A 12,423-nucleotide genomic window follows, 5' to 3' on the forward strand; every position below is an offset into this window, starting at 1 on the left:
ACTGTAGAGGGAGGGGAATAGTTATACTGATGGACCACTGTAGAGGGAGGGGAAGAGTTAGACTGATGGACCACTGTAGAGGGAGGGGAAGAGTTAGACTGACAGACCACTGTAGAGGGAGGGGAAGAGTTAGACTGATGGACCACTGGAGAGACAGGGGGAAGAGTTAGACTGATGGACCACTGTAGAGGGAGGGGAAGAGTTATACTGACAGACCCTGTAGAGGGAGGGGAAGAGTTAGACTGACAGACCACTGTAGAGGGAGGGGAAGAGTTATACTGATGGACCACTGTAGAGGGAGGGGAAGAGTTAGACTGATGGACCACTGTAGAGGGAGGGGAAGAGTTAGACTGATGGACCACTGTAGAGGGAGGGGAAGAGTTAGACTGACAGACCACTGTAGAGGGAGGGGAAGAGTTAGACTGATGGACCACTGGAGAGACAGGGGGAAGAGTTAGACTGACAGACCACTGTAGAGGGAGGGGAAGAGTTAGACTGATGGACCACTGTAGAGGGAGGGGAAGAGTTAGACTGATGGACCACTGTAGAGGGAGGGGAAGAGTTAGACTGATGGACCACTGGAGAGGGAGGGGAAGAGTTAGACTGATGGACCACTGGAGAGGGAGGGGAAGAGTTAGACTGATGGACCACTGTAGAGGGAGGGGAAGAGTTAGACTGATGGACCACTGGAGAGGGAGGTGACAGTAGGGGTTGAGTTAGACAGTACAGTACGACCACTCCTACCTTCCAGCTGCCTGCAGCCAGGTTCTGCAGTGCGCCTGCTGCTCCCTCCAGTGTATCAGGGTTGGAGCACTCTGAAAGCAGGGTGAGGTAGGGCTTCACTATGGACGGGTGCCATAACATCTGGACTCCTTTAGGAGTGTCAGTTGAGTCCTGGAGAGGGCCTACACCATCCCACTATAGGATGTGGGAGAGAGAGGGGCAAGATAGATAGACAGAGAGAAGGGATGGGAGTGAGGGGGTTGTGGGGGTTGTGGGGGTTGTGGGGGTCAGGAAAAAGGATGATAAAAATAGGGAGAGAGAAAGAAAAAGTATTCTAAAGTGTTCTTTCTCCACATCTATCTCTGCGCTTTCATTAGCAATGTAGCTGTGTATGCCCCTCATATTCCCACTTCTCTGTAGAATAAGACAAGGCAGTACACCCAACTAGCAACAGCTCTGAGCGTATATGCCAAGATAGAATCCTTTTCTCTTTGATCAATCAATCAAAGATGTGCCATTTATGTTTTCAGGTGAATTCTGCCATGTTTCACTGCATCTTCATGATTGGAGGCACTACAGGCTTGCTGCCTAGTCTATACTGTACATTCCCAATCTCCCAAAGGTTTTATGTTCAAAGATCTTCAAAACGTTAACTTTCAGGAGAAATATAACTTGACCAGCACAGGAAATGTGCTCTAACAGTTCTGAATGTGGTGAAAACGTTTTGGAGACATTTTGTGTTTTTAACTGTTTGTAACCAGAGTGAATGAGAGCTGAACTGATTGAACAAAGCCTTCATGGCTTGTGAGGAACAGAGCATATGATTGGTCCGTGGGGAGGGATCTGATCGAATAGTAAAGCAGCAGTAGTAGTGACTGATGCCTGGAGTGTGACAGAGGGAATGAACAAGTGATTGAAAGTTTGAGCCAAAAGAAAAAGAGAGACAAAGATGCTCACTCATCTGACAGTTAATACATAATAAAATAATTTGTTGTCTTTTAATGGTCTCTGTTTGAAGCTTTTGCTTTGATTCATAATTTGGATCATAATTTATTAGTCTGTCCCTTCAGAAAATCCCCTCAGTGAACAAATGATATGGCTTGGCGGGAGCTTTTACCATATGTGTTTGTCTGTACTGTGTGTGTATGTTTAACAGGGTTGGTTATGCTTCCACTTGCCACTTCAGAAATATGTATTTAGATGTTTATGTATTCAGATCCTCTGTGTGTGTGTGTGTGTGTGTCCCTACCTGGTCCTGACCCTTCTTCTTCTTCTTCTTCTTGCCCCAGCAGCCTGAGGTCTCTCCGTCACGTCCGTTGGCGTCACACAGCAGACCGTCCAGCTCCTCTGAACCCAGCTGCTGGCCCTGAGACGTCTCCGCTGCCAGTCGGTAGGACAGGTTACGCAGGATACACACACAATTCTCTATGGTCTACAGGAGGGGGAGGGGAGAGGGGAGGGGAGGAGAGAGAGGGGAGAGGAGGGAGAGAGAACGAGATTGAGGAATATGACAATTTAACCTACAAAAGAGCAAGTACCCTGAGAAAATGTATGTGTGTGTGTGTGTGTGTGTGTGTGTGTGTGTGTGTGTGTGTGTGTGTGTGTGTGTGTGTGTGTGTGTGTGTGTGTGTGTGTGTGTGTGTGTGTGTGTGTGAAGCAGCACTTAAAAGGAAGAGTGCCTAATTCCATCCGTCAACCGTAATGTGTTCTAACTTTCAATTGAAAGAAATTCTCTCAAATGAGGAAAAATGACTGAGCCCGAAACATCGTATCACACTCCATTTAACATGGTGTTAGGAGAAGACGAATCAGCAACAGCAGAGGAGTGTGTATGTCCGTGCGTGCGTGTTAGCGTGTGTGTGAGTACCTCTGTAAAGTATCACACATAAGGAGCGTATGGAAGGAATATGGAAAGCAGACTACGTGGAAATAACAAAGAAAAATCATCAATCATTTCGTACGACTCCTGTTTTTTAGAAGTCTCTCAGACCGATCCTTTACACAAACAACTATAATGACGCTAATTGAACAGAATACTCAGACTGACTATATGGCTTCACTGGAATTACAGACTTAATACAAACACTGAGTCGCTCCAAATGGCTCCAATAAGAACAGATCTTGGGTCAGAACTGTTAGAGGAGTTGTTTACCTCTGAAAACAGCTGCGGTAAATAACTCCAAACATAAACAACAACAGGGAATGAAGGTAGGTTTCATTTCCCTTATTGAACAGAGTGACGCTGGGCCAATTGTGCACCGCCTCATGGGTCTCCCAGTCACGGCCAGCTTTGACACAGCCTGGGATCAAACCCAGGTCTGTAGCAAAGCCTCAAGCACTGCAGCGCAGTGCCTTAGACCACTGTGCCACTCGGGAGGCCATAAATAACTACATTTCTAATAAGGAACTGTACAAATTATACATTTGTGACATCAATTTTGCAAAAACAAAATCTAAATAATTCAATTCAATAATATGAGATCTGTATGAAAAACATTTACATTTGACATTTTTGTCATTTAGCAGATGCTCTTATCCAGAGCGAATTACAGTTAGTGCATTCCTCTTAAGATAGCTAGGTGAGACAATCACATATTACAGTCAAATATACAGGATACAAACATTCCATTCCAGCTAAACAATGGATATATAGCATTTTACCCCAAAGCACATTTTCATACACATCAAAAATGAATAAAAAATCTGAGAACAATAATATTTTACACACACATGAAAGTACCCATAAGCAATCATTTCTGATGACAAATCACAAATGTGAAAAATTGGTGGATATAGCGTTTGGAAATAAACTCCTCATTTAGAGAGACTGAGCTGCAGCAACCTTGAGAAGGTAGCCATCCACAACGTTTCTCTACTACTGTATTGAACTGATGGACACACACATGCAGACCCACACACACACCTTGCTGTCGATGTCGTTGCTGCCCAGAGCGGTCTGTATGATGTAGAGGAGGGCATCTGTCAGTCCGTCACACTCTCTCATCCTCCTCCTGGCCTCCTCTCCAGCAGAACTCACGTTCCTGAAACACACAGAGGGATGGGGCGAGTGTGATTCACCACAGGGTATGGGGCTCTAAAACTATAACATTGGGATTCGGGAATGATATCCACCCAAAAGGGGAATGCAGGATTGAACCAGAATGAAGGACACAAAATGGATATGTTTGTGTGTTTGTGAGCATGTCTGCTCTGTGTGCATCCACATATCTGCATGCGTACCCAACTAGCTCTCACAGTCACATTATTATTAACTACAAAACGGTAAGATGTGTTTTTAATTCTGGTGCCGCTCTACACATACACGCTTGTTAGCTAGCTCTGGTCCAGGGCGTGAAATTGAGCCAACTCTCAAACGTTCAAGTATGTATTTTAGTATAATTCTGTAATTCAGTGAAGTAATGATAGGCTTACTCAAATAGCTCTCACAGTCTCACGTCGGAATTTGACGTTCATCCATGCTTCCCAAAAGTAACATTTTGAAGTTGTTGCAAACGTCAAATTCCGAAGTGTTTAAGGTTAGGTTTACGTATTAACTCCACATTTTTAAGGTTAGGGTTAAGTTTAGGCACTAACTCCTAAATCTTAAGCTTAAGCATTAACTCTGAATGGTTAAGATAAGGGTTAAGGTTTGGTATAGGCTTAAAACTAAAATCTCAAAAACAACTTTCTATCACTGGATTTGAAATTGCAACCTTTGGATTCAGATGCCTCCTCCCATCCGCCATCCCACAATGCCCTAGCAAAACCGAAACCTACTTCAAGGTCACATCGCTCACTGTTGCCCCTAGTGGCCGGTTTCCACGTCATCTCCCAAAGTCCTCAAAGATGGATGGACGTCGAATACTGACTTGTATCACGGGTGACCTGGCTGTGCGTACCTGCATGTATGTGTGTATGAGTGTGTCAATTACAGGAGGCTGGTGGGAGGAGCTATAGGAGGACGGGCTCATTGTAATGGCTGGAATGGAATCAATGGAACGGTAACAAACACATCAAACACATGGAAATAACGTGCTGGACATTGATTCCATTCCAGCCATTACAATGAGCCCGTCCTTCTATAGCTCCTCCCACCAGCCTCCTCTGGTGTCAGTATCACTCAGCCGGGTACCAATGGTACTAAACCTATTTGATCCACGCACCATGCAATCTCCCAGTCAGCCATGGATGATAATACACAATACAGACTCATATACTACCTGGCTCTGTCATTTCTTTCCAGTGCGTTCAGAGCCAGCTAAATCAATTGTAACAGTTCATTCAATACAATTGCCAGATGACAGGGGAAGAAAATGATATATTTGCCGAACACATATCCCGCCAAGTCTAGCTCGCTCTTTCGCTCTATCTCTCTTTCTCATATTCTCTCTCTCTCTCCCTTCCCCTCTCTCTCTAATGTGGAAGGCATTAGCTACATGTCACTGAAGCTGTATTGATGATTTGGGGTATTCATGTTTGACATCATGCTGTTAATTTTCTTTATGGTTTTGGGTATATTGACTTAATAAATATTCAACATAGCTGGCAGCCACTGTTTCGATGTCCAAAACCTTTATTTATGAACGTTATGCATTTGCGAAAGCTCATTTGTGTGATTTTATGTGTGTGTGTGTGTGTGTGTTACAGTATGCACCAAGCTATTTTCTTTCATTTGTAAACTTGCCATTTTCACATGCTACTTCATAACAAGGAGACAAGGCGACAGGGTGAGTTGTGGGTGAGGTTTGAGGTGAGAGGAGAGGAGAGGACAGGAGTAGGGTGAGGACAGGACAGGGAAGATGATCCTGTATGTATGAATAAATATAGAGACATTTGTCAGTCAGATCAGGGAAATTATGTGAGTCCATCCCATCAGAGTGAACTGAAGCCAATCACGTGTTTCAGTAATGAGCAGACAGACAGTCAATTAGACGCTCCAGCTCTGGGCTTTGTGTTCACACTGAAGGTCAAGTCATCTCCTATGCTTTCTGAATACCAAACATACATATTATACTATACACGACGGATCCTTAGACTGTGCTCTCGCTGCTAACAGAGACATTAGTTCTGACAGATATGAAATGGGAATACAGTATGAATTCACCTCAAGTAAATTATGGGGATCAATCACAAATCAGGCTGACAGGATGTTTTGATCAAGTTTAAGTAGGCTGATTCATCAACCTGATCAACTGATCAACCTCAAACCTTATTGATATTCAAACACTCACATTTGAATACCTAAAAATACTCCATCATTGGAGTCTTGCTTATGAGTAGAGATGGGTTATAAACAGTATGGTTCCATTCATAGCCAGCTTGATGTGTGAGTGGGAGGACATCTTCATTCCCTGAGTACAGTTTTAATGAAGCAGAGAGGTCACAGCCCTATCCTCACCTCTCTCCCACATATATCCTTCTGATGTGGATTGGTTGTCAATAGAGACTAGAATGTGTGAGTTCCACCAGGAGAGAGTAAGAAAGTAAGAAAAAAATACCCACACGTAGACCATCATCTAAATCAGTGGTATTCAAAGTCTGGGTCGCAATGGGGGAACTGCAGCGGGGTCGCCAATGTATTAATATTTTTATAACAAATGACTTGTTTTTATTTATTTTTTTGGAACAAAAATCTAAGACTACAGATTATTGTATGGGAAAATATACAAATTGTTTTGAGAAAGATAATTAGAAAAATATGATTTTATTTGGGTACATCTATTTATTGGTTTCTTTTAATTTAGATAAGAGATGAAAATGCAATGAATTTGAAGGTTATTTGTTGATGTAAAAATCGAAATGTACCGATTTTAAGGTTGTGTCATTAGATTTGGGGTGGGATCGCAATAAATTCTTGTGAAAAAAAGTGTCTACAGAAATTCTGGTGGAAGAAATGGGGTCCCTGCTGAAAATTGTTGCTGCAGAGCTGTCATAGTTTAGAGTTCAGAGTTTAAACTGATTTAGTCACATCTCAAGTCCTAATTATAACGTGAGAGATCCCACATGGGGCCCCAGCTTGCTGATTCCTGGTGTAATGAAAGGTTGAGGAACAATGTTGTAGAATGGTGGTGTGGACTGTGTAATATGCTGGAGACAGACTGTTTGGTTTCTGAGACGAGGTGAAATGATGATGACAACCGACATAAAGAAAGAAAGAAAGAAAATGGGAATAAGCCCCACCTGATTACTGTGTGTGTGTGTGTGTGTGTGTGTGTGTGTGTGTGTGTGTGTGTGTGCGTGTGCGTGTGCGTGTGCGTGTGTGTGTGTGTGTGTGTGTGTGTGTGTGTGTGTGTGTCTGTGTGATGGAGTCAGGCAGAGAGACAGAAGGGGAAATAGTCTGACCTCTCCCCTTAAACCTCTGAGACAGATCATCATAAATCTACTGCAGGAGAACACAGCCATGCTGAGATTAAACACACACACGCACACACACCACTTCCACACCCTCAAACACTCTACTATATGATCGTTCCAATCCTCAGAGTGTGTAAATCTCCAGGCAGGTAACAGGTTATTTCCAGCAGTAAATGAGCCTGTTAGCCTTTAGCGCTAACGCCGCTAATTTATTATGTGTTACTCTCTATAAATCCCATCTAATCAATTAGCATACTTTGTTAGCTAATTATTTACTGAACACCTTTAGAACAGGATTCATTAACCCACACATTAAATACTTTTATAGGTGTTATTCTTAGCAGTTGAATAACTATCTACTTTCCTGTAAATAGTTTCAAAGTGAAGCCATGGTACAATGCATTATGTATTATTTGGTATAGCAACCATTCAAGAGTTGTATATCTTATTGGCTTCCAAGTACATTTGAAATCTATAGATTTTCAATAAAGCTACTAGATTTTTGGTCAAGTGTAAAAAAAATATTTGCACCAGATGGATATCTTCTGTTGTCCAATATATGAATAACCTAAGAGGGACTAAGGATGTAACAGCTGCGTGTGTGTGTGTGTGTGTGTGTGTGACACCGGTTGCAGGGAGCAGCCACCAGATGTTTCAACAGGATTAGGGCTAGGGCGGTCATGAAATTTGGTCAGCCGGTGATTGTCAAGCAAATAACTGCCGGTCTCACGGTAATTTACATTTTACATTTTAGTCATTTAGCAGACGCTCTTATCCAGAGCGACTTACAGTTAGTGAGTGCATACATTTTCATACTGGCCCCCCGTGGGAAACGAACCCACAACCCTGGCGTTGCAAGCGCCATGCTCTACCAACTGTGCTATTGACCGTTAATAGACCGTTAATTAACACATTTAATATCTCCTGGCTTTCAAGCATAGCCTACAAGCCACTGGTGCAGACCTTTGGAACATTAAAAAAAGTATAATACATCAATTTAATATAGCCTACACCAGGGGTACTCAACTCTTACCCTATGAGGTCCGGAGCCTGCTGGTTTTCTGTTCTACCTGATAATTAATTGCACACACCTGGTGTCCCAGGTCTAAATCCCTGATTAGAGGGGAACAATGAAAACATGCAGTGGAACCGGCTTTGAGGCCCAGAGTAGAGTTTGAGGGGCCTACACCATCACAATAAATCCATTACTTATTTTAGACAGGTCTAAAGAAACATGATATGAAGAAAATGTTGTCTATTTCAGAAGAACAGAATAGCATACTCTGAGTGTACTTATGAGAATAGCATACTCCTTATGTCAGGCCCTGATTTGGCTATGCCATATGGCTGTGAGCTACACTAGTTCATTTAGCAGACCAGATTTGCTTAGAATTCAGTGGCATTAATTTATATTATTTAATAGTACGAAGAATACAATTGAACATAGATTAATAACATAGAAAGGATATTTTCTCCAAACGATTTGAGGGAGTGCGCACATGCGGCAATTCTGTGTTGAGCGGTTAACAAAGAAACAAGTCCTCCTATATGCTTAATTTAGAGTTATTTATTAAACTTCAGTTGTGATAAAAACGTTGGGCTATATGTTCCGATCCTAAGGCTGCATGATGCGACTCTAATGATGATTTGAAAAAAGTTGCATGAAAGACATGAGCTCTGCTTCATTTTTTCCACAGGCTACACACACTTCATCAGTCTCTCATTCACAATTTGACAAAAAAATCCATGTATTTTGCGGCCAGTGGCCATTGTGCCCTTGGGCTGAATATAATAATAATAATTCCCTTCTCCCAGCTGCGTTCTCCGAGGCACCTCTCACTCACATGGCTCTCTCAGATATCTCAGTTCTTATTAGCCAATGCCCATCACGTGATTGTGTCCTTCTCACAGGCTACAAGTGAAGTCAGACACATCGCGTCCTTATCGGATTCCGAGGCGCATATTGAAGATGTTAGAAGAACTCTTTACATTTACTTTTCGTCAGCCAACAAGATGAGTAGGCCTAACAAACAGCAAAAGCACTAGCCTATGTCAATCCACTATCCACCATAGTATAAATGTTGACCTATTCTATTCTGTGCGATAAATAAATATTCCAAGCATAGTCTGGGACAGTTGTGTGATGCGATAGATCTCAAATTAATACAACCACTAGCATCAAAACCTTTTAAAAGCAATGAGGCTGTCGCAACAGATCAGAACGTTTAGCTTAAAATGTTGATAAACTATTCGGTTATTTTTTCACATTATAAGCGCAGCAATGCGCACACGGCAGTAGGCTACAAGCACGAATGTTCCAAAATGCAATCAATTATCGGGAAAACACTATTCTCAAAAGTTACCGCAAATGCGATTATGCATGTAATAATTTTATTATAAAGTTGCATTTTTATGGTGAAAATTTTCTTCCCCAAACTTGAAATTCACGCGCTGCGTATGTATGCCAATTAGGCTCTACACCCCTTGTAAAGCGGATTAACGTACTTAATTTTAAGAAGTTATTTGGCCACTTTAGTTGTGATACAAACCTTATCTAAACATATACAGTGGGGGAAAAAAGTATTTAGTCAGCCACCAATTGTGCAAGTTCTCCCACTTAAAAAGATGAGAGAGGCCTGTAATTTTCATCATAGGTACACGTCAACTATGACAGACAAATTGAGAAAAGAAAATCCAGAAAATCACATTGTAGGATTTTTAATGAATTTATTTGCAAATTATGGTGGAAAATAAGTATTTGGTCACCTACAAGCAAGCAAGATTTCTGGCTCTCACAGACCTGTAACTTCTTCTTTAAGAGGCTCCTCTGTCCTCCACTTGTTACCTGTATTAATGGCACCTGTTTGAACTTGTTATCAGTATAAAAGACACCTGTCCACAACCTCAAACAGTCACACTCCAAACTCCACTATGGCCAAGACCAAAGAGCTGTCAAAGGACACCAGAAACAAAATTGTAGACCTGCACCAGGCTGGGAAGACTGAATCTGCAATAGGTAAGCAGCTTGGTTTGAAGAAATCAACTGTGGGAGCAATTATTAGGAAATGGAAGACATACAAGACCACTGATAATCTCCCTCGATCTGGGGCTCCACGCAAGATCTCACCCCGTGGGGTCAAAATGATCACAAGAACGGTGAGAAAAAATCCCAGAACCACACGGGGGGACCTAGTGAATGACCTGCAGAGAGCTGGGACCAAAGTAACAAAGCCTACCATCAGTAAAACACTACGCTGCCAGGGACTCAAATCCTGCAGAGCCAGACGTGTCCCCCTGCTTAAGCCAGTACATGTCCAGGCCCGTCTGAAGTTTGCTAGAGTGCATTTGGATGATCCAGAAGAGGATTGGGACAATGTCATATGGTCAGATGAAACCAAAATATAACTTTTTGGTAAAAACTCAACTCGTCGTGTTTGGAGGACAAAGAATACTGAGTTGCATCCAAAGAACACCATACCTACTGTGAAGCATGGGGGGTGGAAACATCATGCTTTGGGGCTGTTTTTCTGCAAAGGGACCAGGACGACTGATCTGTGTAAAGGAAAGAATGAATGGGGCCATGTATCGTGAGATTTTGAGTGAAAACCTCCTTCAATCAGCAAGGGCATTGAAGATGAAACGTGGCTGGGTCTTTCAGCATGACAATGATCCCAAACACTCTGCCCGGGCAACAAAGGAGTGGCTTCGTAAGAAGCATTTCAAGGTCCTGGAGTGGCCTAGCCAGTCTCCAGATCTCAACCCCATAGAAAATCTTTGGAGGGAGTTGAAAGTCCATGTTGCCCAGCGACAGCCCCAAAACATCACTGCTCTAGAGGAGATCTGCATGGAGGAATGGGCCAAAATACCAGCAACAGTGTGTGAAAACCTTGTGAAGACTTACAGAAAACGTTTGACCTGTGTCATTGCCAACAAAGGGTATATAACAAAGTATTGAGAAACTTTTGTTATTGACCAAATACTTATTTTCCACCATAATATGCAAATAAATTCATTAAAAATCCTACAATGTGATTTTCTGGATTTTATTTCTCAATTTGTCTGTCATAGTTGACGTGTACCTATGATGAAAATTACAGGCCTCTCTCATCTTTTTAAGTGGGAGAACTTGCACAATTGGTGGCTGACTAAATACTTTTTTTCCCCACTGTAGGCCTATTGGCTAGGCCTAATTATGTGTGCGACTATGATTTGAAAAAGTCGCAAAAAAAAGGCATGCACTGTTTCTTGCCTTACTGCACACAAGCTGGGAATCATTCACAAGTAATAATATACAGTTGAAGTCGTAAATTTACATACACTTAGGTTGGAGTCATTAAAACTCGTTTTTCAACCACTCCACAAATGTCTTGTTAACAAACTATAGTTTTGGCAAGTCGGTTAGGACATCTACTTTGCGCATGACATAAGTAATTTTTCCAACAATTGTTTACAGACAGATTATTTCACTTATAATTCACTGTATCACAATTCCAGTGGGTCAGAAGTTTACATACAATAAGTTGACTGTGCCTTTAAACAGCTTGGAAAATTCCAGAAAATGATGCTATGGCTTTAGAAGCTTCTGATAGGCTAATTGACATTATTTGAGTCAATTGGAGGTGTACCTATGGATGTATTTCAAGGCCTACCTTCAAACTCAGTGCCTCTTTGCTTGACATCATGGAAAAATCAAAAGAAATCAGCCAAGACCTCAGAAAAAAAATTGTAGACCTCCACAAGTCTGGTTGATCCTTGGGAGCAATTTCCAAACGCCTGAATAAACGTAAGTATAAACACCATGGGACCACGCAGCCGTCATACCGCTCATGAAATAGACGCGTTCTGTCTCCTAGAGATTAACGTACTTTGGTGCGAAAAGTGAAAATCAATCCCAGAACAACAGCAAATGACCTTGTGAAGATGCTGGAGGAAACAGGTACAAAAGTATCTATATCCACAGTAAAACGAGTCCTATATCGACATAACCTGAAAGGCCGCTCAGCAAGGAAGAAGCCACTGCTTCAAAACCGGCATAAAAAAGACAGACTACGGTTTGCAACTGCACATGGGGACAAAGATCGTACTTTTTGGAGAAATGTCCTCTGGTCTGATGAAACAAAAATAGAACTGTTTGGCCATAAAGACTATTGTTATATTTGGAGGAAAATGGGGGTTGCATGCAAGCCGAAGAACACCATCCCAACCGTGAAGCACGGGGGTGGCAGCATCATGCTGTGGGGGTGCTTTGCTGCAGGAGGGACTGGTAGATGGCATCATGAGGAAGGAAAATTATGTGGATATATTGAAGCAACATCTCAAGACATCAGTCAGGAAGTTAAAGCTTGG

General features: G+C 42.2%; 1 protein-coding gene across 1 annotated transcript in view; it reads right to left on the bottom strand.

Moving 5' to 3' along the window:
* The window catches only part of LOC311117480 (catenin delta-2-like), a gene marked incomplete at both ends in the record, with an annotated part of 41,278 nt that extends 37,514 nt beyond the window's left edge, over window positions 1-3,764 (bottom strand). Inside the window, 3 exons of the mRNA XM_084192403.1 lie at window positions 745-918; window positions 1,973-2,155; window positions 3,647-3,764. Of these exons, the coding sequence (XP_084048529.1) occupies window positions 745-918; window positions 1,973-2,155; window positions 3,647-3,764 (475 nt within the window). The remainder of the gene's footprint in view (window positions 1-744; window positions 919-1,972; window positions 2,156-3,646) is intronic.
* Window positions 3,765-12,423: the final 8,659 nt, after the last annotated feature.

This window comes from Coregonus lavaretus (genome assembly GCF_964263955.1).
Source record: "Coregonus lavaretus genome assembly, contig: HAP1_SCAFFOLD_4473, whole genome shotgun sequence".
Classification (NCBI taxonomy): domain Eukaryota; kingdom Metazoa; phylum Chordata; class Actinopteri; order Salmoniformes; family Salmonidae; genus Coregonus; species Coregonus lavaretus.